The following is a 27,041-nucleotide window of genomic DNA, read 5'->3' on the forward strand; positions in this document are numbered from 1 at the left end:
CCACCCCCCCACCTCGCCCCATCCCTGCTGCCTCCCTTTCATTTGCTGCTTATTTCATCCCGCCTGTGTGCTGCGCCGCATCCATACCAAGATCCACTGACTGACTCGCCACATGTCCCCGCCGCTTTCGCCGGGTCTCTTCGCATAATCGCCTCGTGTCGCCTCGGAACGCGGGTGGGGGGGGGACCGTGTCGCGTGTGACTGACAGCTGATCGGCGCCTTGACGGTAAGTGATCGTGCAATCGATCGGCTTTATGGGTGATTTGCAGCGTGGCTGTAGCCTTTTATTCTCTGTGTCTCAGACGGCGTCGGCTGTCTTTGGCTCGGAGAACCGATTCACCTGAATTCATCATCTTTGTGTATGTGGCGGCGTTTTTATGTGCCGAGTTTTGGTGCCACATTTTTTTTTTTTTGGGGGGGGGGGGGCCGTCAGTTGAGCATCCTTCTTGTCTCAAGCTGCCACAGTGTGAGAATGTTCTGGAAACAGCCCGCCTGAAGGGCTTTTATTTTGTAGTGAATTATTTAGGCTCTTCCAGCCTCACATGCGAACACATTACACCACAAAACAGGCTGTGTGTGTCTTTAAAAGGTTAATATAAAGTTTAAAGACTGGCTCCCTCTGTGTGTGTGTGTGTGTGTGTGTGTGTGTGTGTGTGTGTGCAGAGTAGCTGACGTGCCTGCCATGCTGATGCAGGGGAGTACAGACAGCCACAGTGCCCTGGTTTCACAGGGAGGGTGCTTTTGGCCTTTTGTCTGTCTTTTCAAAGCCCCTCCAGCTCTCTTCCTCCTCCTCCTCCTCCAGTCCAGTCTGCGATCATGGCTTCAGTTTGTTGATGCAGCCTCCTGACTGAATGTTTTATCAACTCATCTGACACACTGAAGCACTGCAGACTCATTAGGGGACTCCTTCCCCCGGCCTAACAAAAGGGCTAATGAAAGAGGAGCTGGGCTTGCTGAATTATTTAGGCTACATATTTATGCCTTGTCATCCATCAGTCATGGCAGCCTATCAGCCGCCCCCCCCCCCCCCCCTGTGCCACCGTGACGACAGATGTGTGTGTTCATCAACGCAGCATCAGGACTATCCAACATGACACCAGGAGGATAAAAGCCCCCACTCATCACCAGCCATTTGCAGGATCTTTTCCGCTAAATGATTTTATAAAAAGAGAGATTAAAGCCACCCCGGCGATGATGATGATGAAGCTGGGGACCTTTGAACCCTTGTACTATTTTAGACGTGTGGTGGAGCCTCAGAGGAGCCAACCTAACCCTCACTAGTTCTCTCATGTTACTCTAAAGTACAACCCTTCTCTAATCCTCTTTTTTTAATCCATTTGATCGGGAAAATATGTTTTCTGAAAGAATAATAATAGAGCCATAAGGCCTTTTTAAGTACGAATGCTGGAAAGTGTTGCTTATAGTACCCATAAATGCTAGCCTGCAGTACACAAGAATTACATGAAACCCGATATTAATGTAAATTGTTACTCCTGTAATGTACAGTCTCAAGCAGATTTGTTATCGATTACATTGGAACACTTTATCCTCCATATTACCACCATTTCAGTTTTTAGTTCACGTTCATTTGACATTATGAGATGGAAGACATTACACCATTGCAGTTCTTTATAGCAAAGACGCAGGAGTGGCAGGTGACGAGGCAACACCATTGTAGCAACAAACTAAATACCTATATCGTCTTAATAAAACACCCCAAGACAAACGTAAGAGCTAGACCTGAGAGCAGGCACACGGGGGTCCAAGCAACTCACTCAGGACAACCCGGAGAAAAGTTAGTTGGTTGTTTTTCTTTTTGTTATAAGAGGTTAATCTATCTGTTACGCAAGCTGAGATTTGTTTTCAATGCCATTATCTCGAGATCACAAGTGAATTGTTTCCTTATCTCGAGAAAACGAGCTTTGTTGGCTCAAGATCACCAGACAATCGAGTGTCATGAGAAAACAAAAGGTCGTCTCCACTTATTAGCCTACTTATTCTGTTTGTCAGGGATCAGGAGTGCCATGGTGGACCGTACAGTCTGATGCGTTGATCAATAATGGGTTCTCCCTCATTTGACATTTTCAGCTTAAATCAGCTTCAATTAAATTGTGTGCATGTTAGCATGCTGACGTTAGCATTTAGCTCAAAGCACTGCTGTGCCTGGTACAGTCTTAGCCGTTAGCTCGGCTGTAGACTCTTGTTTTAATGTGCAAAGGTGACTTCCTGCTGCCACAGAACATAAAGGAACAAGTGTCCTTGTTGGTATTAAACCTCTTATGTAGCTTGTATAATGTGCTGCTTGAATTTCATATATTTAATGAACCAAAGTAAACCAATTCCACCTTGTAAAGCTAATCATTTATTTAGTATTTTTCTGGAGTAAATCTTCTGTTTGTCTCAAGAAGAAATGCCACCATGACTTTAAAACTAGTGAGCTATCCATTCACGAGAAATATTCCAAAACACTGTTAGTCTTTTAACAATTCATTAACCAACAAATGTTGTTTTTGCATTCATATTTACGTGATTGTAATGGACTGTTGTTGTTTTCTTTAGTGTACCTTCACAATCTCTGCTTACAGTTGTACATGCTACAACTACTACTGATTAAACAAAGAGAAGAGTAAGTTACAATCAATAAGAATCATTTCAGCTCAGCAGATGGAGGCTGGAACAGTGGGGACACCTTGTGACTCTCGTTGTCCAGCGTGAAAGACAGCTTCCATATAAACCACACACACACACACACACACACACACACACACACACACACACACACTGCTATATTTAGACTGACAACGAGAGAGGCAGAGTGTGATATTGAATGGAGCCTGTGGGATTCACTCTGACACGCGCTGAATTCATCAGTCTTTGTCAAACATTCAGCCTGCAGATGTTACATCAATACTAAGATTCACTGGGAGGTGGCTGCCGAGACCACAAATAACAGGCTTCAGTGTAGAACTATGCCCTGCAGCCCTTTGTGTTTTTGTAGCGAGTGTCAAAACGATGAGCCGGGTAATGATACACACATCACAACTCCCAGTTACAAGATGATAATTGGATTTGTGTCATGGCATGGTGACCGAGCTCACTCGTCCTGAGAAGACAGAGCAGCTTGTTGTTTGAACACAGACTGTGAGGAGCAATCCTGTAATGGGTGCTAGTGGGGATTTTAATATAATAGAGAGTGATGAGCTGAGCCGTGCCGAGGCCCTCCGGGGCTGGATTGTTATTTACATGATCTCGGGACCTTTTTCAAAGCCAGAGAGATCACAGCCTGGCGCTCGCAAATCAAATTGCTTTGTTATTCTCATTTTACTCACTTGCCTACAAGCTCTACTCTAAAACACTTTAACACTGGTAAAAAAAAAAAAACAGCTGCTCGCTTGTTTTGTGATTCATTTGTTCTTTTAGAACCAATGTGACAACTTTAACAATATGTGATGTTTCTCCCACACAGCTACAGTGGAGTCTGAATGGAAACCTTCAAATTTAGGTGTCAGTCCCTCAAAAATCAAACAGCACGGGCGTCTTTCTAGACTCACGATTTAGCCTCAACATTTAACATTCACGCAGAGAAAAAAAAACATTTCTGCACTGACGAGAGCCTCAAAGGACCAGAATGCAAAGCAGTCAGAGGACGTGTGTGTTTTGAGTAAGACCCTTCTTGATCAGGGGTCCACAATATATCAGTACTGGGCAATCATTTCTTAAAAATGTGTCCTCCTTATCATAAATACGCCTGATATATGACACAGAGTTAACGTGTGGGTGATTCTTTTGTCAATTATAATCGCAGTTTTAGATCATTTCAGTGGACTGCAATTATAAATGTTGATATCTAACCAACAGTGTGCATTTCTAAAGCCTCTCGCGATGACTGAAGGGAGCCGCTTTCCCCTTTTTATATTATTATAAATGATATTATTATTACAGGTATAGTGATGCACTTATCTCTTTGAGTTACTGCAGACATTTGGAAAGTTTTGGCAGTATATAAATGATAAGTCAGAACAGGTACTAATGAATCCCTGTTTTTTGACATCTGCATTATATTTATAATAAAATGAAAAACATCTGCATCAGTACGGTACACAACAACCATGAAAATGATTGGTTGCTGGATATCAGTCAAAACTGAGTAGTATTTTAATTGATATGAATTGGAAAAGCTTCTCCGGCTGCTGTCGTTATTTAGAAATATAAGAAATGAACGTAGACAAAGCTGTTGTGTGTGTGAGTACAACCAGGAAGTAAATGACAGCACACACAACGTAAAATAACATTCAAAGGTCACAAAACTTGCACCTGAAGTTTCTGTATGTCTTTGTCAACTTTTGATATTTAATAAAGCCTTTATTTACCTTATCTCCCCTGCTCCTTTATTGCAGGGTGCTGTTGCTCCTCTCCTCCACCTATAAGACCTCCTCGCTGATCACCTCTCCACCCTCACACACCCTCTTGCCATGCAGGAGGTGTAACCCTCCTCCCTCTTCTTCCTTGTGCCCCACCGGAGGAGACACAAAACAGAAAAAAACAAAACCCAAAACAAAAATCTGTAACCAGTCAAGATGTCAGACCCTGATCCCTCCTCGCCGGCAGACCCCCCGCTGCCACTCACCTCCCCCCGAACCCCCCTGCAACTCTCCTTCCCCTTCCTGAGGGAGGGCAGTCGGGTTTGGGAGAGGGAGAGGAAACCACCTCAGCCTGGAGAGCTGCCCAGCCCACTGCCCACCAAACGCACCCGCACATACTCAGCGTGAGTAGCAGAGATGCAAGTCTTTTATAACCTTGACATTAATCTAATGGTCAGTAAGTGATTTATTATTGCTTTACACATCAGTAATACGTTTTATAAAGTACAAATAAAACAGAATAAAACCTCACTTCAGACATTTTCTGCATGAATGTCTCAAATTTTGGTCATGATGTATGATGCACTGTCTCTCTCTCTCTCTCTCTCTCCCTCTGTTTCGGTCCATGTCTCTCTTTCTCTGCAGGACAGTGCGAGCCAAATCAGGTCCAGTATTCAAAGGGGTGTGTAAAAACTTCTCCAGGTCTCAGGGTCATGGATTCATACGCCCCTCTCGCGGCGGAGAGGACATCTTTGTCCACATCTCTGAGTGAGTGAATTTGGTTGGTTAGTTGACCATGTTGTATTGTTTGGACTATACATACTATACTATACACCAACTGAACCTTTAACTCATAGAACAGTGTATTTAACACAATATGACATTTCTGCCATCATTTCCAGGGATGTGAGAATTGGCGGGACTTTGGTCCACATTGGATATACAGTAATATCTGCTAATTTGGATGAACGTGGCTAATAAAATTAAACAAAACACAATAGCATGGTATTAGACTGTTATCTGAAGAATTTGCAACAAAATGTGCCACTGTAAAAGTAGGACAACATTCACAAAAGAAGACAACTAATGAAATATACATGTATTTATATTTGATTATTTATATTAAAGGGGCACTCTGGTCATTTTACACGTTAAGATGAGTTCATGGGGAGTACCACTCTGCCTCTGAAAACAGCTGTATAATGTCCTCTGTGGCTCTGGACGTTTCCAAAGTCTGGAAGACATGGGCACCATGGGAAGTGTAGGATCTAGTGTTGTAAGTCAGGATATATAGGCTGCCTCTATTTTGAACATCGTGCTCAACTTTATGGAAGTGCAGTTTTGAATTGCTGGAGTACCTGTTTGGGAGCAGGTGGCAGGTAGATGCCTTTGCCTTGTTGTGTGGAAATGGAGGCTAGTGGTGGTGGAATGCAAAAGAAATCTCATAACCTGATGTTAGTTTCTCAGTAAATCATGGCCATTAAATCAGCGCTCATACTTGGAGGGTTACTCATTTCAGTTTCACCAGGCCACAGCTTCTCCTACTCATTGGAGAAGAAAAGTAAAGGTTGACAGAGACGATGCCAACTCCAGCTTTACTTAAGTTAGTCGTTGCCCATGAATGAATCAACAATACTGTGTTGACTTTGACATTTCGCTTGTGTTTCCTGGACAGCATTGAGGGAGAGTACGTGCCTATGGAAGGGGACGAGGTCACGTACAAGGTGTGCCCCATCCCTCCCAAGAATCAGAAGATCCAGGCTGTCGACGTGGTGATCACCCACCTGAACCCGGGCACCAAGCACGAGACCTGGTCAGGTCAGATCATCAGCTCCTAGACTGGCGCTCCAGGTTGCGAGGCTGCAAAGGCAAAGCAGGGGATTTGGATTTTATTTTAGGTTTTATGTTTTCAGGGTGTGAGGTTTGGGACCAGGTCTAGGGAAGAGCTGGGTCTGAGGTGGCTTGGTTATGGAAGGATGTTGGTGAACGTGTAAAGGATAGGGTAGGAAGTGAAGCTTTGAATGTATTTGTTTGAATGTTTTCCTTTGAAGGTTTCATCATTTGGGTTTGAAAGTTTTAATTTAGGGTTTGAAAGTTTGGATTCGAAGGTTCGGGTTCAGGGCTTGGTGCTAGAATTTTTACTTTGACCTAGGGAATATATTTTAGATGAGAAAACAGTGGTTGTTAGGGAAGCGATGTCTTCTACGAGTTGGGATGCTGAAGAGGCCGAATCACATTTAGAATATATTTGACCCAGTTTAGCGACACTGACGCTACAGACTGGAGAGTTTAAGCTTCAAGGGATCAGCTTCAATCCCACTTTTATTTTCCCTCTTTTTACAATTAAGCATGGAACTGATATAAATGATGTGCCATCACTGCCAAAAGTCATGTGACAAACATCTGATTGAAAAATGCACGTTTTGGCCACATTGTGTCTGTGTTTACGGCGACAGATGGAGACGGTTGCCTCACAGCAGAACATCTAATCAAAAGGAAATAAAAGATTTTGAAACAGCCCTTTCTGTTGTTTATGATCAGGCTCGGCTTGAAAGGAACAGCTGCTCAGATCTGCCTTCATCTCACTGCCTTCGGAAAATTGAAACATTTTCAAGGTGGTTTGACGTACCAAACACTGCTAGTGCGTGACTGCCAAATGAAAACAGTGAGTGCACTCACAGTGGAAAGTAAGCCTGACAAAGATCCAAATAGCTCTTAATGCGTTTCGGCCTCCAGAGCTGTGATAAGCTCTACATATAAGGATTTACTCTCCTTCTTAATATTGTAGCACTACTGTATTTTGTCTACTTGGCAAATGTAGAAATCCAGTATCATTGTAGCCAGCTCCTATGACGGTCTTAAGTTTTGGTGGTAGAGACAGTAGCTGGATGTTGTGAGGACCTGCCACTGGGAAACCAGGCCAGAGGGCTTGGGGAAGGAAAACCGGAGAGGGAGGAAGGTCAGGGAACGGGCAGAGGATGGAGTGATTAACTATAGATGTACTTCAGCACAGATTTGCAATGTTTTAAAGCAGGTGTAAGAAGAAAGACCACGATTAAAGTCAGCAGTTCTCAGCCTATGGGTGGTCAGGTTAACTTGATGAAGTTAAAGAAATAGTTTGTTACACTGGGAAAATATGCTTACTTGCTTTCTTGTTGAGAGTTAGATGAGAAGATTGACACCACTCTCTTGTCTGGTAAATATGAAGCTACCACTAGCAGCCAGTTAGCTTAACTTAGCAAAGACTGGAGACATGGAAACAACCTGGCTCTCTCCGAAGGTAACAAAATCCATCATCACCTTTGAAACTCACTAATACGCGTTACATCTCATTTGTTTAATCGATACACAAACCGTGTAAAAATGACACGGTCTGTATGCTAAGCTAAGCTAACCGGCTGCTAGCTATAGCTTCATATTTAGCATACAGACATGAGAGTGGTATATGAGAGTGGCATTGTTCTTTTCATCTAACCCTCAGCAAGAAAGTGAATACGTGTGTTTACCAAAATGTTAAACTATTTCCTGAAATCATTCATAAACTTTATCATTGAAAAGACAAAGTTTTAACGGCCAGATTTTCCTCACGTTTTCTAGCGTTTGCGATACGTGACTCCCTCTTGTGAAATAAAGGTTTTCTCTCAATATTAATCAGGTTAAATAAACTGATGAAGGAAAAAAGGGAATCACCACATCACACTTGAAAGAGGAGGGTCAAGCTGAGGAGGACGAACTGCTGCTTTTTAGGTGAAAGGTTGAACACGGCAGTCCAGCAAGTTTCGTACGTCACGGCAAATGACTGTGGAGAAAAAAACAAACAAACAAACAAACAAACAAAAAAAACAGAGCAGCAAAAGCTTCCTGTTGTAAGTTTAAAAGGACTATTTATTTATTGACTTATTTATTTTCATTTGTAACTATGAGACCATCAGGTGTTTGGTAATTAAAAGCTGCATTTCTAAGTATTTGTGCAAATGTCAGCCTATTTGAATACACTGCACACCTCACTCTAATGATACTACCCTGTTAATATCCCTTTGCTCCTGTCAGGAAATCATTGACAGGCAAAAAAAACACCAACCCTTTCAACCTTTCCGAACACAAGTTTCTAATTTCTACATAATCCTTGTCTAATTTTTAATAACTATGTGATGTTCAAAATAACAATAGCAATTGTTGTTTTGGAAATCGGCATGTTCCGTACCGTTTGTCGTACTTTTTACGTAGAATGCGTTGATTCTGTTTGGACATGCACTAACACAGTTGGAGCCTTCAGAGAGGCGTCGTCAGGTCTCCTATGCATCTTTGATTTCACGCCGTGAGAACATCATAGTAACACTGTTTAACTCTGTTTGCTTTCTTTACTGTGAGAGAAACAGGTTGAATTGAGTTCGCAAGCACTTTTTATTTTTGTCAAATCACTGTGACAGTGTCTTTTGGTCATTAAGATAAAGTTTCAATAAAACTTACTACTGTATTCACAGACCTGTGTGGAGATGTGTTTATTATTTCGATCATATAGGGCAAAGACTGTTCTGTGCTCGTTTTGAGTTTAGATTTTCCCTCAGTCTTTGCAGTCTTAACCGGTGTCAGTACAAAGTGGAATAACTAGGGCGGTTATTTTGAGAGCCCTCTTTGACAAAGTTTTTGCTGTGAACTTTGCCTCAGTGTCTGTCTGTGTTTGGGGAAAATGTTCGTCTGGGTTTGTCTTGGCACAGACTACGTTAAAGAGTTAGAGGACACTCCAGCACAAATAATCTGCTAGTTCATTTCATTTCTCTCTTAAAACACATGGGTTAAAAAAAACAACACACCAAACACAAATGTACATGCATAGTAGTTACATTTATTTCTTTGGCTGTAGGCAGGTCTCAAAGGACTTCATGGAGAAAGATCAATATCAAAACCAGGTTGCTGCAAGACAGTTTGCAACAAAAAGTAAAGAAAACACAAGCAAAGGTAAAACACGTCCAATCGACCAAAAAAAGTAAATCACACTGTCTTTAAACTCCTTGAGAAGAAACAGGCCACCACTGACCTGACCTGGCAAACCAGACACAGCAGACTGGATTCCTACTTATATCAAGGGCAGTGGTGAAGGAAGTATTCAGGTCATTTACTAGTAAAAGCAGCAATACCACACTGTGAAAATACCCCATTAAAAGTAATTCATTGAAGATGTTACTGAAGTAAAAATACGTAAGTATAAGGAGCAAAATGTACTAAAGTGCTCATAATACAGTAAAATTGCCCCTTTTTACTGTTGTAGCCGGTTGGGGTTTTAATTATTGGATATACTTTTGGGTAGTTGATTGATAACAATGCATCATATTTTATAAGCTCATCATATGTTTTGTATGAAAAAGCTTAATTTGCAAAGTAACTAACTCTGGAATAAATATAGTGGAGAAGAACTATAAAGTGGCATAAAATACTCAAGCAAAGTATAAGTATCTCAAATTTGTACTGAAGTACAGTACTTGAGTAAATATACTTATATTTTACCACTGACTATAGAGACGGTTAGAGTACTTTATATTTGAGTTATCCTGTTCAGATTCTACAACAGGTTAATGGAAATCAGCTGTCACCGACTCCTAATAGCTTCCATGTTATTCAGTAAAGAGATGAATGATCCAGCATGTCTGCTGTCATATACGAACCCTATCTCTAGTGCATCTTGTCATATTTACATTCTGACTCCATTACAAAGCATGTTCACAAGGAAATGAAAGGTAAGAGGGTAATATTGTGAAAAACTGTCCAGTTTTTTGTATTTTTATGAAGCCCCTCATTTTGACCACTAGGTGTCAGTAATCTGCAAAGTGTGTTCCGACTGCAACTGAATCTCTGATGAGGGAGAAACCTGAATTTGTTTCTGATGGTGCTGTACTTATAGGACTGCATTTGTAGTATTTTATGGACAGGACATTTTCAAACATAGCATAACATCCTGGATGTTTATTTGTTGACAAAAAGGTTTTCAAAAGCTTTCAAGCCCTTATTAAGCCAAAACTGGAATGAACCATCAAGAGTGGGTGGAACAAAGAAACAGTCGGCTGCAATTGGACTACGAAGCGAGGGAGCCAGGGTAAGTGCTGCACTCAAAATGAGACTGGACTGCACACACCAGCCTCCATAGAGACCCAGGCTGGACATACAGGTTCCAGATGAAAATGCATCCAGTAGGACAAGCAACAGATGTTTGCAATAGTAATTGTGAAGTTGGAGGTTTGGTGAGGCCATGCCCCCAACAGGTTTTGGTCGCTGAGTGAGAGGTTTGTCATTCCAAATATATGAAGAAATAAAAGAAACAAGGGTCTTGTTGAAAGATTTGCGAATAAAAACCGGAAGACATTGAAAAGGACACAGAATCTTTGGGAGAAGCAGCAATATGCAACATGAATGTATGTTAACTGAAAAGCTTGATTTTAATGCTTTGTTTTTGCTGTTTTAGTTCAAGCTCAGACACAGACACATGCTGACAGACAGTGGACACGCACAGATAGAAGCTTGACACAACGAACTGTAAGTGGCTGAACAGAAGAAACGTGAAGAAGCTTAGTAAATATACAAGGGGGAAAAGTAGTAGTGAAACAATATGCTGAGAACAGGAGCAACAGCAGTGGGTAAAAATATATAAATGGAAAGTAACTGAGAGGCACATTTTTATTGATTGATTTTGTTTATTTTACACATCACAAAATATCAATTACACCTACAACGCAGACGGCCTGAATATGAAGCACACATATCACACACACACACACACACACACACACACACACACTTATAAAGTTTGTTGCCATGTTCATGTCAGTTCCCTTGATGTCATGGTGATGGATGAGTAACATTTATGTCGGGGAAATCTGGTGTGTGTGTGTGTGTGTGCGGGAGAGAGAGAGAGACACACACACACACACACACACAGAAGGGAGGTAGAGATAGTAATTGTAATTGTTCCAAGTAATGAGCTGGTAATGAATTCCTGTCATTAAATTGTGTGTGTGCCTACGTGTGGATGTTAATGGGTCACACTGCTCCGACCGTCAGACACCAGAGTTAACTGACTGTGTGTAACCGGACATTTAATTAGGGTGAGGAGATGAACTGCGTGAGGACACTCTCAGCTGAAAACAATTGTCTGCAGGACTCATTTACTGTGTTGCAGGTTGTGGATGTGCGTACGTGGTGCAGATAGACACAAGAAAAAGCCTCTGAACTGAATCACAGAAGTGTGTGTGTGTGTGTGGTTTCACTGCGCCTTATCTGTGTTGAGTTTTATGGCCTGACAACCTTTGCTCTTCTCTTTTCTCTCCTTGATTTCCTTTTCCTGGGGTGTCGGAGAAATTTACAAGCCGTGTGTCTGTTTGTCTGCCTGTCTCTGACACATACAGGGAAACACAAACACACACACACACACACACACACACATTTCACCATAAACTACAAAACAAAAAATAGTTTTTTATGCTTATATCATTATGTTTGTGTATGTTTCCTTCCAGTTTACCTTTAACCTCCTCCTGTACCAGCAGGCAGAGATTACAGACATAAAAGCAACACAGAGTTTCTGAATACCATGTAGGAAAGGCTAGTTTGCCAACCATAAATGGGTCAGACACTAATGCCACAGCTCACTGGGTGAAGCAGCAGTCCCTTAAAGGAAGACTTTGGCCTTTCTGGAAATTCAATTGTCTGCTATCCTCCTCAGTATTAGTTGGTGAGACTGATGTCAATTTCATTGCTGTGTGTTCAGTAGAGAAAGTGGTCAAGGAAAGTGCTAGAAGCAGAGGGAAACAGCACCTCTACCAAAAGAGGAAAAATAAACCTTCCAATTGCTCCAACATTTTATATTATATTATACATATATTTCTACACCATTAACTTGTTATCTGGCCACCTGCACATTCATGAGTCATCTGGGTTTTGTTCAGAATTACAGAAATGTACGAAGCGGCATCTTCTAAGATGCTGCGCACATTCAGCACACGGTATACCACAGAATTAGTTCCAGAGGTTTCATATGTGCAAGGCCTCGCCACCCCCTGCTGTCTAAGGTCATTTCAGCTTATTTTAGGGCTTCATTACTAACATCAGCGGCATCAACCTAGAATCATTTTTATTGGCATTCCCTTTAAAATGTCCATCTTTTGTTATTATGAAATCTGCGTTTATTACCACCAAGCTCCCAACCAGCTCAAATCTGTGCTCTGTGTGTTTGGGTGTTTGCCTGTGTTTCAAGCTTGTAATTCATGCAAACCTTGGCACAACAGTGAGAAGGTTATATGGCCCGCCTCTGTGTCTTCAAAGGTTGTATATTAACAACTTGATATGGAAAGAACAGGTGAGCGGCCACTTAGAGGAACAGAGGGAGTGTGAATCTGAGAAGCGAACGCCTCAGAGGAGAAAACAGACAAAGATTTGGGCACTGGCTGTTGCTCTGGTGAAATAATCTTTCAGCGAGGCCGTGGTGGATCAGACAGCAATTCATTTCTGGAATTTGCAGCGCAATTAAGAGGAAGTTCTAGGAGCCTTTACCTGATCATGGACTGTCTTTGACAGCCGAAAAATATAAATGCAAGGAACGTCAGAGCTGAAAATGGGAACGCGGTGGTGCTGGCTGTGTTTGTGTGTGTTGGGGACTCTTGCTGCTCCGTGTCGGGGCGTCAGGCAGTGTCTGGATGGGACTAGGCCTACAATCAATGTGATCCTGCTGGATGATAAAGTGTCTCCCTGGAGTCTGGCGTTTGTGGAAGGACAAATACACAAGGCCCTAGAGACAGATTCAACCATTAACGCTGCAGAAGGTAATAACATACAGTATACAATACGACATGAAGACGGCTGCGTGTGTACACAGACTTATGGTGCATTACATATGTTATATATAAGACCTGACACCACTTGTCCAAAATTGCTTAGGTTTGTCATATATGTTAGTAAAGTTGCAGTTTTTTTAAGCGCTTTTTAGGATTTTTAGTCTAAATTTTAATTTTGTCTCATAAAAGATCCAGCGTTTTCACTGTTAATGCCTACCAGACTTAACTAAACTAGACAAGTGATAATATTTCTTAGATTTCAGTGAAGAAATGACTGATAACAGTTAAAATATGATTTAATCAGTGTAATGAATTATAAGATAAAGGCCATTATACTATGGACCAAAAGGAAACAATCATCCTTACTTACTTAATGTTTTGTGCTAGCTTAGCCTGATCTTTGGTGTGTATGACGACAATAACATTTAATTACGTTTTGACTCACTTAGACACTGCTGGATTAACCTGCTATGGGCCCCCCAGGAAAAAGCTATTATGGGCCCCTATTTGTAACTGTTCAAGGCCCAAAGAGGTCGGCTTCAATATTTTGTAAAGAAATAGAAAAGGTCCTAAAAAACGAAAACAGATGTATGTATCAGAACTTAGTTTTTGCTTCTTTCCTGCCCAATTAATCATCTCGCGACCCCTCTGATTTATCGTGAGACTGTTTGGGGGGCCCAACCTCAAGGCCCGCACCCCTCGGCTACTGGTCCTACCTTGATGATACAAATAGAAGACATGGAAATAAAGAAACAGCATTGCTCTTGTTAGTCCCAGTTTTATAAGTATGATGAAGTAAAGGAAAAGATCAGATAGCCGGACATGCTATTTGCAGCTTGTGTTAGCAGCACTTTGCTTAATACCGTCCTTACTCGGACAAAAGAAGTAAACCACCATCCAAACTCTTTAGTGCAGAGTAGCTCTTACATCCGCTACGATTGAACAATCAGTGTTTGCGGGAGGGATTTAGCTAATGTCAAATGACACCCATTTTAATGAAACCCACAAACTTAAACTATATAATTCATGAGATGTTTTTCTGCCTTTTTTTCCCCTGTCTTTCTTTCTTTCCACACACCACAAACCAGGTGTGAAGTTTAATCTCACAGCCACATTTGGTGGGTTCAACACGACCTTTTATCGACATACAGGCTGCCAGAGTAGCGCGTGTGAGGGAGTGGATGAGCTAAAAAACCTGATGGTGAGTAGCTACAACCACCTCAGCTCATGATATTTTGTTTTTAACAACATGTACGCATAGACTCGCTTGCGTCCTCAGTGTGTACCTGGAGCTACAAATCTACCAGGGGGCAAATCAGTGATGGATCCCTCCTAACTGAGCTGTGCACACAAATGTGAAACACCACAGACAAACTCTTCTGTTTTCTTTTGCAGAACTCAGGCAACATGGGATGTTGTGTGCTTGGGCCCACCTGCACCTACGCTACTTTCCAAATGGTTGAGTAAGTGGCGTTTTTTCCAAGGTCACGTTCACACAGAGTTTGACACGTATAAATGCTCCAGTATGGCGCACCTTGAACCTGCTCCTAAACACACTTCCTAACATTAGGTGGTTTTGTAGAGGCTGTGTCTGCAGCTACATGTCTCTGCGATGCCCCTTACCATTTCGTCTGTTTTTGTCTCTCTGTCAGTGTGGAAAAAGGTCTGAAGTTCATCCCACCTATCATCTCGGCAGGAAGCTTCGGTCTCTCCTGCAACTACGCGCTCAACCTGCAGCGCCTCCTGCCGCCGGCACGCAAGATCTCTGACTTTTTCACCCACTTCTGGAGAGCCAACAACACGATCAAATCAGAGTGGGACACGGCCTATGTTTACAAGAAGCAGAGCAACACAGAGGATTGCTTTTGGTGAGTCACCAAGGAGATGTATTTGAAAAGTAACCCACTTTTGTGAGTAAATGATCTGTACAGGGACTTTATTGTACCATCAAGGGATTCTGCTCTCAGGAAAGGTTGACAGAGCTGGAAGGAAATGAGAGACTTTCCTCCACAGCAGCCTGACAAACATCATCAAGATCAAGACTTTTTTAATCCGACATCTGTGGTGGTGTTTATGAGGAGGCCATACGACCTCCTCATAAATGTAGACGTGGGTTCCCAGCTTTGAGAAAGTCAAAGGAGGCTGTGTGAACCGATCAGGATCCAAAACATTTGACTCAAGTTTACTATATTATGAGGAGGTCAGACTGAGATATGTGGATATGCTTTGGGTTTTTGCTGTTAAACATAACGCTGTGTTATCTTTTACATCCCATAAACATATTTTTAAGTGTGTAGCTGTGACATTAATATGTGACATATGACAGTAAATGTGTCCTCTACAGGTACATAAATTCACTGGATGCAGACTCCAGCAATTTTGCCAAAAATATTCAGAGAACGGTGCTGCGCAAATCAGAGGAACTGAAAAAAGTACTTGCATCACCCAAAAACAGGACAAGCAACTGTGAGTCTAAATACAACACGCATCCGCCTGTCTGATTTAACTGCTCTGCTATTGTCATCGATGGACGTGCATTTAATTACTGCACATTCTTGCAAGTTTTTACAAGCTGTCAGGAAATAAACACACTGTATGCCTGCGCACTCACAGACTTGTAATAAAAGGTGTACAAATTTTGTACACAATGGTTTGCAAAGAAATGGGGGTTGAATTTGCTGTGGAAACACACACACACTACACACAAAAAGAAATAAATGAATGTGTTCAGTTAGTCAGAAGTCAGAACTCGAGTTTCCTTTTTGCCTAACATGAAGTTTCTGGTCATGAACTAGGTCCACCACATGACATCAAATGGATATGGCAGCAGTATCAAATTATTACTTAAATAAGAGTGTAGACTCAGGGTTGCCAGCTCTGTCTCAGCTCTTGGCTTGTGACACCCGTTTTTTTAGGCCTTGTCTCACGCTTTCACGCTGCCCAAACAAATCTCACGCCAAATAAAAAGGAAGTCAGCCGCTCCTTCATGAAAAATATACCTATAGGTTTTACAGAAACATCAATATATTTGCCCACACTGTTTGTATGTAGTGTTCTTTTTAAGTTTAATAAATACCCCTGGCCATCTCACAGCAGCAGGAACTTCATGACTTACTTAATTCAGTTAAAGCGGTTATTATATTGATGTTCTGAGCTTTTCTATACATCGGGAGGTAAGATACAACACACAGATTCTAGGCTTATGCAGCTTATTTGGAATAAAGTAGCTCAGTCCTGCAACTCCATCAAACCTGTCGGGACATTTCAATTATGAGTAAAAGTGCCTCGTCTGACAGAGAAAGCGAATCTGAATCTGACTCCAGCTGACTGACGAAAGTTGGCAACCCTGGTATACTTTTAAAAGCACTTGTACGTTTAACTTTCAGAGGCTGACAACTTTTCCACTTCCTATTTTCCACCTTCAAAGTAGGACCATAAATGCAAAACTCAACAATTGGTCAAGAGAAATATTTGCGTTACTCCAAACCACTCTACTGTACAACTTTGTCTAAACTGTCCCTTCCAAAGTAACCACATAGGTCATGCTAAATTACAGGGGAAGGTTAACTTGTGCACCAACCATAGCTTTTTGTTTCATGTTGATGCAGCTATAAAAGAGGGTATTTTGGGTTTGGTATTAACTTTAACTTTTCTTTAACTTTAACTTTCAAGGTTGAAGCAGAAATTTAAATGGAAATCAGGGTCAGGGGCTTGACTCCCTCCAGGGCTACTATGCTAAAAATCTATTAGTCTGTGGTGTAATATACAGCCTCTATGTTTGCAGTGTTCATCATGTGCGGATCACCAATGGACATAGTGGAGGTGAAAAATGGCTCCAAAGAGGCCGACAGCAGTGATATTCTCTTCGTCCTCATTGATCTTTACAAGTCAGTGCTCTTCATTCATTTCATCTCTTATTCCATCTCTAATCTCCAGTTCATATATCTTGTCTTTTTCCTTATATTGATGCTCTCTGCATGTGTGTGTGTCCTGTCGACATGTTTGCACTTACTGGACTGTTCATGAATGGATTCTCTGCATTCCCACATCCTTCTCTTTGGCATTTAGTATACAGCAGTGATTCCCATCCAGCATTATTTGTATCCCATAGGGTATTTCTGCTGTTGGGAGTACATGGAAATATTGTGGAGTATCCCATGTAATGAAATAGAAATTTGTCCACATATTGAGTCATCTGAAATTGTGACTAAGAGGGCATGAAAAATAGTTAGCAAGCAAGCAGAGAAGCAACAGTTAGCTAAAAGTCATGAATACACAGCTGAAGTAAGCTAGTTAGCTAAAAAGTTATGGATACACAGCTGAAATAGTTAGCTAAAAGTCACGGATACACAGCTGAAATAGCTAAAAGTCATGAATAAACAGCTGAAGTAAGCTAGTTAGCTAAAAAGTCACGGATACACAGCTGAAATAGCTAAAAGTCATGAATAAACAGCTGAAGTAAGCTAGTTAGCTAAAAAGTCACGGATACACAGCTGAAATAGCTAAAAGTCATGAATAAACAGCTGAAGTAAGCTAGTTAGCTAAAAAGTTATGGATACACAGCTGAAATAGTTAGATAAAAGTCATGGATACACAGCTGAAATAGCTAAAAGTCATGAATACACAACTGAAGTAAGCTAGTTAGCTAAAAAGGTATGGATACATCGTTGGAAATAGTTAGCTAAAAGTCATACACAGCTGAAGTAGTTAACTAAAAGTCACGGATACACAGCTGAAGTAGTTTGCTAAAAGCAGTGAATACACAGTTGGAAGTAGTTAGCTAAAAGTCATGAATAAAGAGTTAGAAGTTATGGATAAATGGTTAAAATGTCCACTGCCGGTCCAAGTTGCTGTAATACACTTGCAAACTTAACCAGACCGCCTTAACTTTGACATGTCTGTTGTATTATTGTACCCTCCATTGATGGTTAAAATCAATTGAAACACATGATTATGACCTGATTGGTGCTGACAAATAATTACTTGAGTTCATCTGACAGGGCTGTGGGGATAGTCTGAAAGGGTTGGGAACTACTGGTGCACACTAATAGCATTTCATAATTTTCATTGACAATTCAGTTTATTTATCTTAGAGTTTTGCTGTAATAAAATCTAATAAAAAAAGATTTGACTGAATCTGTGAGCTTCAGATCCTCCGGCAAGGAGGTACTATTAAGTAATTATAAAATGTGTGAATGATGTATTCTTGTAAGGATGATGCACATATAGCACTTATAAGAGCACCTCTCCTGTCTCCTCTCCTTAGTGATAAATACTACACCAACACATCGTCACTGCCGTCCATGAGTAATGTGTTGGTGCTGACCATGCCCAACACCAGAAACTACACTATCAACACAGACCTGAAAGACCCCAACACGGTGAGGATATCAAAATGACTCAACTCCCTTCTTCCTCGTTCTGCTGTTTAGAGGAATAGTTTGTATTTGATAGAAATACACTTACTTGTTTCCTTGCCATGGCCCGCCTGGCTCTGTCCAAGCTGTTTGTCTCTCTCTCTTTGCAGATGAATGATTACATGGCTGCGTACCATGATTCGGTGCTGCTGGTAGGCCAGGTGATGAGGGAAATACATGGAAAACCTCAGTCGAAGATTCAGCAGATGGAGTTTCTCAGTGTGAAGTATTTCAGAAACATCTCCTTTCATGGTAAGGAAGGAGGAGGAGATAGTGGGAGGATGAACCTCGAATGTACTTAACATTAATGCCAGCAGTCAGTATGGGTGTAATGTTGATTTCTGGGATGAGACAAAAAAAAAACAAAAGAAAAAATTACCTGCAAAACAAATGACCCATCGGCTTCAGCTTTACTTTGTAGTTTAGTGCTAATTAACAAATGTTGCTAACACGCTAAACTAAGATGGTGCACATGATAAACATTATACCTGCTGAACAGCAGCATGTCAGCATTGTCATTGTGTGTATGTTATTATGCTGATGTTAGCATTTAGCTCAAAGCACTGATGAGCTGAAGAACTAGCGCGGCTGTGGTCTGTTGTCGGTTAAAACATATTGAGTCTAAACACACTGGAATCAGCTCATTAAATACTCACAAGGGGCAAGGTTGTAATTGTAAAATTGAAAAGCTTCACAGATTGAGAGAAAATACTGGTGACATGACCTTAATGGCCCTGAGAGTTGATTTTGGTTACTGGTGTGTGTGTGTGTGTGTGTGTATGTGTGTGTGTGTGTGTGTGAGGCCTGACAGATGGAAGCTGTTATCACTCATTTGTGTTTTTCACTGACAAGATGAAGCGATGAGGTGTTATAGCCTGCAGGCTGTAGCTGTAAGTAGCCTGTGTGTAATTGGGTGTGTGATTGAGAGACACACTAAAACAGAAGTCCCTTCACAATGTGATGCATGTCTGTCAGCCTCTTTCATCCTTGAATAAAGATGTTTCTATGATTCTGCTCAGGAAGTGCTGGAAACTACAAGCTGGACGAACATGGAGACAGAGACGTGGCTCTCTCGGTCATTTACACCACTACTGACAGCAAGGTACGTTGTTCTCCTGTCTTAGTTATTATGCCATTTAGCAGTGAAATATATATATATATACACATAAGAAACACAGACCACTCTTCTTTCACAAACAAGTATTTTCTCAGCAATGTTTCACAAAGATCTTAGAAAATAAAACCCTTGAATCTCTTGCTGTCATACAATGTTTTATGCTGAAATGTGATTTTCTCCTCTCGTGTGATCCTCAGTACCAAATTTTATTCACGTTCGACACTGAGCTCAACCAAACCAGCGTGGTAGAGACAGACCCTTCCTTCATCTGGGGAAAAACACTGCCTGTTTCCAGACCAGACGAAGGTACAGCTAAAACACACGCACACACACACACACACACACACACACACACACACACACACACACACAAAGCCACGACTAGTCTGATTGTGTCAGCCGGCCGCCACAACCTATAATCATTAACTGCCGTCCTACGCACATTCACACACATGTGCACACATACAAGTGCACAAGCAGACACATAGCACATCTGTCAGGTGACAGTGTTAAGTGACCATTGGCTTTTTATTGCTGTCAATAAGGTTCCAGATGTGTTATAAAGAGGGAAACTTTTTATTTGTATTGAAGGTTTTACTGTCTCTAAGGTGAAGTGGGAAATGTCTCAGTTATTGTTTGGAGTGGTGTCTCTGTTTCAAGGTCTAAATACTGTTAAATAACTGATAATAACTGACAGAATTTACCTACAAGTGATCATGAACATGTTAAACTGTTAAAATCAAGTTGCATTTGTTACAATCAGGTAAAGTTCAAATGTGTGGCAGCTCTTATTTTGTGGCACATGCAGAATTTGCCCTGCGGGTGTCCTTCGAGACACAAACCTGTTATGGCATGAATTATCTGAATTATATGTCCACTTGCATTGCGTTCATCTATTTCCCTGTTGTTATACATGTACAGTGCCCTGAATGAGTGAGAGTTTGCTACAGTAAATCCCTAAACTTTAAATTGTAACCTTTTTTGGGGCCCACAGCTTCAGGCCTGCCATATCATGACATCATTGTCATCGTGTTGGCTGTTACAGTGTTTGTGGTGGCCATCATTGCCTTCATTTTCTACGGGTGAGTGATGAAACAGTGTACTTTTAGTGCATAACACCTCTTAACAAGTACATCAACACTGACCAACCTGAAGAAATCCAAGTCGAATGATTTCTTTGTCCTGATTTTAGAGCCAAGGGAAGTTTTTGTGTAAAATGTACAAATTAAACCAAACTAAATAAGGGCGATCATTTGTTGAAAGTGCACATCTTGGGTTATTTTTTCCCTGTGCAGACAGAACCGGAGAGAGCGTCTGCTCAGGAAGCGCTGGTCCCACATCAGCTCTGATCTCATCACACTGCTGGAGAACAACGAACTCAACGTCATCTCTCTTAAGGTGAATGAGGTCTACACCTTTCATCACTCTCTCACTCACTGACCCAAACAAATCTATGATCGAGTGAAACCTTCGACCCAAACTCATTTTCTACAGCTCCCACCGCTTTTCTAACCATTTGTTTTTCTCTTTAAATGCTCGAGTTGATTTTATTCTTGAACATGAATGCACCAGAGGGGTTTGGCTCTGTTAAAATGTCCTTCATCTGCCCCCGTCAGATTGAAGACGAGAGGAAAGACATGAATTTCAAGATCCGCCGTGCACTCTACGATAGGAAGGTAGCTGGACACGACGTCCTGCAGTAGTTTTCAAATCAATCAGCATGCTTTTGAACGTGTCGATTTGACTGCTGGTCTGACTGATGCTGCTGGAATTCTTCCAGATTGTGATTCTGAAGGAACTGAAGCACTCAGACGGGAACTTCAACGAGACCCAGAAGATAGAACTTAATGCGGTAAGACAATACGGTGCCTGTCCTTTTGTATTAATGTTTTTCCATGCGAGCCTCTGTGCCATTTAAAGAGCTACTGTTTCTTCTTTTCTCTGCAGCTCCTGCAAGTCGACTATTACAACCTCACAAAGTTTTATGGCACGGTGAAGTTTGATCAGGGTGTGTTCGGAGTGTTTGAGTACGGAGAGAGGGGGTCGCTCAGGGTACGTATGGCATGCACACACTCACTTCAAGTCCTTTCAGGTTTGAATGGAAGTTCAGTTGGCATATATCAAATGACTATTTTGATTGACAAGTCAAGAATATCGGCACGTTAGCACAGAACAAACAAGACAAGATCAAATATCAGAGTATAATCATTTCACCAGCTTTCCAGTATTTGTTGAGACTTAAAGTAGCAGCACTCACAGGCATCCACATACACAAATGCCCTCTTGTCCCTTTCTTCTTCCAGTATGTGCTGAACGACAAGGTTTCGTACCCAGAGGAGACCTTCATGGACTGGGAGTTCAAGATCTCCGTCATGTACGACATCGCCAAGGTGAGAGAGAAACGCGGGGCTCTGCTGATGAACAACTCCTAATGTAACTCTGAAGTGCCATATTGTGTTTGTATGCTCGCACATGATATCGTATGGAGCTTTATGAATGACTGAAGAGCAGGCGCCATATGTTCAGCTCGGCACAAACGCACGTCTGATGTTATCACATCACAACATGCAAGACGTACTCAATAATAGTAGAAGTGTCAGGGATTGTATGTTGCAGTACTTTAATATTAAAAACTTAAATTACTATCATTACTGTAATCACTTATTACCAATAGGAATTTCCCAAAGTGGAATCTTGGTTTTTTGACATAAACATGGATGTAAAAAGAAAACTTGAACTCCTAACCTAACAAAAATTGAGTACAATAGGATTTAATGTATGTGGGGGTTTATAAGGTTCATATCAAGCAGAATGTGTTCGTTAAGACCTGAATGATACACACTTACACCATTAGCAGTTGTTGTTGCAGTTCCTCCTGACAGCCAGTAGAGGTCACAGATGACTTACTGCCCCTTTAATCCAAAGCTTCTCACCTCCTCCCCTGGTGTAGGGCATGTCCTATCTCCATGCCAGTGACATCCAGGTGCATGGTCGCCTCAAGTCCACCAACTGTGTGGTGGACAACCGCATGGTGGTGAAGATCACAGACTTTGGCTGCAACAGCTTTCTTAGCCCCGGCGGAGGTAAACCGTACTAAAAAAGTTTTATTAATTCCTTCACTTTCAGCACTTCACATAACACATCTCCTTCCTCTTTCTACTCTCCTCTTCCCCCTCTCAGACTTGTGGACTGCTCCGGAGCATCTGAGGAGTCAGGGCACCTCGCAGAAGGGAGACGTGTACAGCTTTGCCATTATCGCTCACGAGATTGCTCTCAGAAAGAGCACCTTCTACACCGGGTGCTGCTCCAACCGAGCAGGTGTTACACACTGACACAACCAACTAAGCTTTCCCTTAAAATGTACACATTTAAACTCTGTGGTTTGAAAAGCCTCCTATATGTCTTTACCCCAATAAACGTAAGAGTCCATATTGTAACAGTCCTTACATCTTTAAACAAACTAATGCAAAATGGGATTTGAAGAGGCACACAAGAAGTATCCAAGTACCTTGCTGTACTGCATTTTTTTTAAGTCAAAGAAATTATTGATAATGCTGGAGAGGGCCTTGCTTTTTAAAAAAAACTGAAGAAAAGAGTACTCTAAGAATCTAGAGCCTCTGATCCAGAGCCAATGTTTTGCTTCGATACACACACTCAGTAATATTAAAAGTAACTTTGTGGGGAATTAATGTCTGTGTGTTTCCTAACAGAAAAGCTATCCAAGGTCATCATGTCCTACTTCAGACCTGATCTCAACTTGGAGACGGCTTTAGAGAAAGAGTTAGAGGTGCGTTAATGCCCCCTTTATCTGTGTTTATTGTCTGGTATGTCTTTAAAGATGTGTGTCCTCCGTCTCCCAGGTGTACATGTTGATAAAAAGCTGTTGGGACGAGGATCCAGAAAAAAGACCTGACTTTAAGAAGGTAGAAAACTGTTTGGGGAAAATCATCAGGTAATCGCTGTCTTTACTTTCATGAGCTGTTGTTGCCATCAGATTTGTGATCCATGTATCCAATTCTAGCCTGTAGAAGCTCTGAGAAATGGATCGCATATTTGTAGTTGGTTTTCTTCTCCTCACCTTCCCTTGTATGTCCCTAGTAAAATCCATAACCAGGACAATGAGAGCTACATGGATAACATGATCAGACGGCTGCAGATGTATTCCAGAAACCTGGAGCACCTGGTGGAGGAGAGAACGGTCCTCTACAAAGCTGAGAGGGACCGAGCAGACTGCCTCAACTTCATGCTGCTTCCTGGGTCAGTTTACACTTAAAGGAGATATTTTGTAGACACTGGCCTGAAAACACATATACCAAAATCATACATGTACCCCAGTAAGACGTGAACTTTTACACAACACAGTGAGTTACGCTGTGGGCTACAACTTGAGCCTGCTTTTAGCACTTCCTGTTTGCTATGTACCATTGGATGTACTGACAGCTATCAATGAATTACTTTGATACTGAAGAAAACTCAACGATTCTCAGGCAAGTTCTTTAGTTATAAGGAGTGTCTTCTTTCTATGATGTCTAAGTGGGTTTATGGACGTTTATTTTCAATGGACATTGGAGATAATGATATCGTCAGAAGGTGTAAGTCACACTGAATATGTGATCATGTCTGTGTGTTCAGATTTGACTGAATTATGACTCCGATTTGTGAAACAATCGGAAAAAAGATGCTCTGGTTTAGCCAATTTGACTGGACCGGAAGCACAGGTGGATCATTCTGTTTCGCCTGTCTTTGCACACGTTTCTCTCTGTGTAGCCCAGTGGTGAAAAGCCTGAAGGAGACGGGTGTAGTGGAGCCAGAGCTCTACGAGGAAGTGACAATATATTTCAGTGACATAGTCGGCTTCACCACCCTGTGCCAGTACAGCACACCGATGGAAGTTGTGGACATGCTCAACGACATCTACAAGGGCTTTGACAGCATCGTCGACCACCATGATGTCTACAAGGTATTGACAGGGGATTGAAATTCAATAGATAAACAAATAGACTGATAGACAGACCTTGGACGTCATCATTTCGTCCATCCACACTCAGGTGGAGACGATTGGCGATGCCTACATGGTAGCCTCCGGGCTCCCAAGGCGAAATGGGAACAGGCACGCAGTGGACATCTGCCGCATGGCGTTGGACATCTTGGCCTTCATGGGGACCTTCCAGCTCCGACACCTGCCCGGCATCCCTGTGTGGATACGCATCGGCGTTCACTCAGGTAGACGGCACAAAACTCAGGGATCGCTCATTTGTAAACAGAACTGAATGCTTAAGAGCTAAGACAACGAGAAAGGTCCTTCATGGCCAAGTGCATCCATTCTCCAAATCCTTCTAAAAGACTTTGCTCTGTTGATTCACCTCCCTTTGATCTGTCCACTCCGTTTCTTTTATCCTGTATACAGTTGTAATCAATGAATGTTTGCGTGTGTGTGTGTGTCCAGGTTCCTGTGCAGCAGGTGTTGTGGGGATGAAGATGCCCAGATATTGTTTATTTGGAGACACGGTCAACACGGCATCTCGTATGGAGTCTACAGGACACCGTGAGTAGATATATATAAAAATACATGCATACCAGGAGACATTTAATCAGCAGACTGATTTACACTGACATTCATGCTGCCAGCTAGTATGATCTAGTTATGTTGCAATAGCAATGGCTGCTCATTGCTCTGGTGCAATTACAGAAGCTACCAATCAACCTAATTAAATAAATGTACCACACCCAAGGCCCTGTAAAAAACAAAACAAATGATGGCTGTTGTTTTATCTTTTAATATCCTCCAGCCCTGCGGATCCACGTCAGCCAGCCTACTATAAATATCCTGCAGAGGACAGACTGCAAGTTTGAGCATGAGGTCAGAGGAGAAACGTATCTGAAGGTAAAGATGGGCCTCTTCATTCAATTTACCAAACAAGTCAGACAAATAAACCATTTTGAAATGAATCCAGAAACACTTGATTCAGCAGAAAGCACCGACACTGAATGTCTGCAGACTTTATTGCCACATTTGGATGCAAAATGTAAATGTAAATGTGTGTGTATGTGTGTCTTTTCCAAGGGTAAAGGCACAGAGACAACCTACTGGTTGACTGGTGAGACAGGCGAAGACTACGACCTCCCAACTCCACCCACAACGTAAGCAAACCCTCCACCTGCTGAAATTTGTTTGAGGTGTTTGAGGCTCAGTGTAAATGTTGCATCACCGTCATTGTGAACAGGTTACAGGAGGCTTTTTCTTTTTCTGGAACATACGCACTCTCAACAACGTCTGTAAATCTGCATCAGGCAGGATCATTTACAGTCAGTAAAATATGGGAAATTTGCTTAGTAGCTTTCATGCGGCGAGTTAAATGAGAAGATTGACACCACTCTCACGTGTGTACAATAAATATGAGGCTACAGCCAGCAGTTAGCTTAGCTTAGCATAAAGACTGGAAGCAGGGGGAAACAGCTAGCCTGGCTCTGTCCATGTGTGGCATGTATTTGGTTTTCTACTGTACGCTTACTGTAGCTCGATAGGATGCTTGAGACTGACCTGTTTTAAACCTGGTTCCTGCTCTCCCAGGGAGAACTTCCAGCGGCTCCAGCAGGACCTCGCCCACATGATCCTAGCGTGTCTGGTGCACCGCTCTCGAGGCTCTGTCCGGAGTAGGAAGCCACTCTCCAGTCAGAGCAAGGACGACGATGAGGATCAGGAATCAGAGGTGGAGTCTGAGAGCGACCATCCTGAGTACCTTCATCTGGCTACTGTGGATAACACCCTCAGTACCTTCCTGTAGTACAAGCCTACTGTAGAGGAAAACACTGACACAGTCTGACTGGATGTTATTACACTATTCAGCAAGAGCAACAGCACGCCGAGATGTGATATTAACCAGTTTGTTATAAAATGATCAGTTCCATCCATCCGAGGCTAACATAATGGCAGTAAAAGTATGAATTTGTCACTTGGCAACAATTACTAACAATTATTAGATTTGGTTCAAATCTATAGATCCTGGCCCTTATTTGTGAAGCTTTTTTAAAAAAAATACACTTACCAACTTAGTAAATAAGGAAGGAATAAGACACATTTATCAAGTGACTACTTACAGCAAAGTTCTGTATAGGAAGAGCAACAATTAATCACGTTTGCTTTGAGCACATCAGACACAAGGATGTAACCTATATCTGCCACGTTGTTCATCCTTTAAAAAGTCCTGCGTATTTTACCCAGTGATATGTTATTTTGCAAAAACATACGTGACAACTACTAAAGTGAAGCAGAAAGGACAAAGCTGGTGGTGCAGACTATGAAGATGAACGGAAAGAGATTGCA

The 27,041-nt window shown here is 41.8% G+C and overlaps 2 protein-coding genes across 2 annotated transcripts; both read left to right on the top strand.

The window, feature by feature from the left end:
• Positions 1-4,577: 4,577 nt before the first annotated feature.
• csdc2a (cold shock domain containing C2, RNA binding a) lies at positions 4,578-6,199 on the top strand. Its single transcript, XM_070927422.1, has 3 exons — positions 4,578-4,765; positions 5,007-5,129; positions 6,037-6,199. The coding sequence occupies exons 1-3, from the start codon at positions 4,578-4,580 to the stop codon at positions 6,197-6,199; spliced, it is 474 nt and encodes a 157-aa protein (XP_070783523.1).
• Positions 6,200-12,939: 6,740 nt separating this feature from the next.
• gucy2cb (guanylate cyclase 2Cb) lies at positions 12,940-26,502 on the top strand. Its single transcript, XM_070926777.1, has 27 exons — positions 12,940-13,171; positions 14,272-14,384; positions 14,579-14,646; positions 14,836-15,051; positions 15,528-15,649; positions 16,968-17,070; positions 18,450-18,564; positions 18,711-18,852; positions 19,620-19,702; positions 19,915-20,023; positions 20,712-20,799; positions 21,013-21,115; positions 21,334-21,393; positions 21,498-21,569; positions 21,665-21,769; positions 22,021-22,107; positions 22,668-22,800; positions 22,898-23,035; positions 23,428-23,504; positions 23,578-23,669; positions 23,816-23,974; positions 24,485-24,677; positions 24,766-24,940; positions 25,164-25,262; positions 25,507-25,601; positions 25,782-25,858; positions 26,289-26,502. Exons 1-27 carry the CDS (start codon positions 12,940-12,942, stop codon positions 26,500-26,502), a joined length of 3,270 nt encoding a protein of 1,089 aa, XP_070782878.1.
• Positions 26,503-27,041: the final 539 nt, after the last annotated feature.

The sequence above is a fragment of the Enoplosus armatus genome, chromosome 20, assembly GCF_043641665.1.
Source record: "Enoplosus armatus isolate fEnoArm2 chromosome 20, fEnoArm2.hap1, whole genome shotgun sequence".
NCBI lineage: Eukaryota > Metazoa > Chordata > Actinopteri > Centrarchiformes > Enoplosidae > Enoplosus > Enoplosus armatus.

Bases quoted from the DNA above. Each gene is read 5' to 3' on its own strand.
- csdc2a (XM_070927422.1), top strand. From the start codon at position 4,578: ATGTCAGACCCTGATCCCTCCTCGCCGGCAGACCCCCCGCTGCCACTC. The intron at 4,766-5,006 runs GTGAGTAGCAGA...CTTTCTCTGCAG, and splicing joins CGCACCCGCACATACTCAGC to GACAGTGCGAGCCAAATCAG. The intron at 5,130-6,036 runs GTGAGTGAATTT...TTTCCTGGACAG, and splicing joins ATCTTTGTCCACATCTCTGA to CATTGAGGGAGAGTACGTGC.
- gucy2cb (XM_070926777.1), top strand. From the start codon at position 12,940: ATGCAAGGAACGTCAGAGCTGAAAATGGGAACGCGGTGGTGCTGGCTG. The intron at 18,565-18,710 runs GTGAGGATATCA...CTCTCTTTGCAG, and splicing joins ACCTGAAAGACCCCAACACG to ATGAATGATTACATGGCTGC. The intron at 21,570-21,664 runs GTAAGACAATAC...TTTTCTCTGCAG, and splicing joins AGAAGATAGAACTTAATGCG to CTCCTGCAAGTCGACTATTA.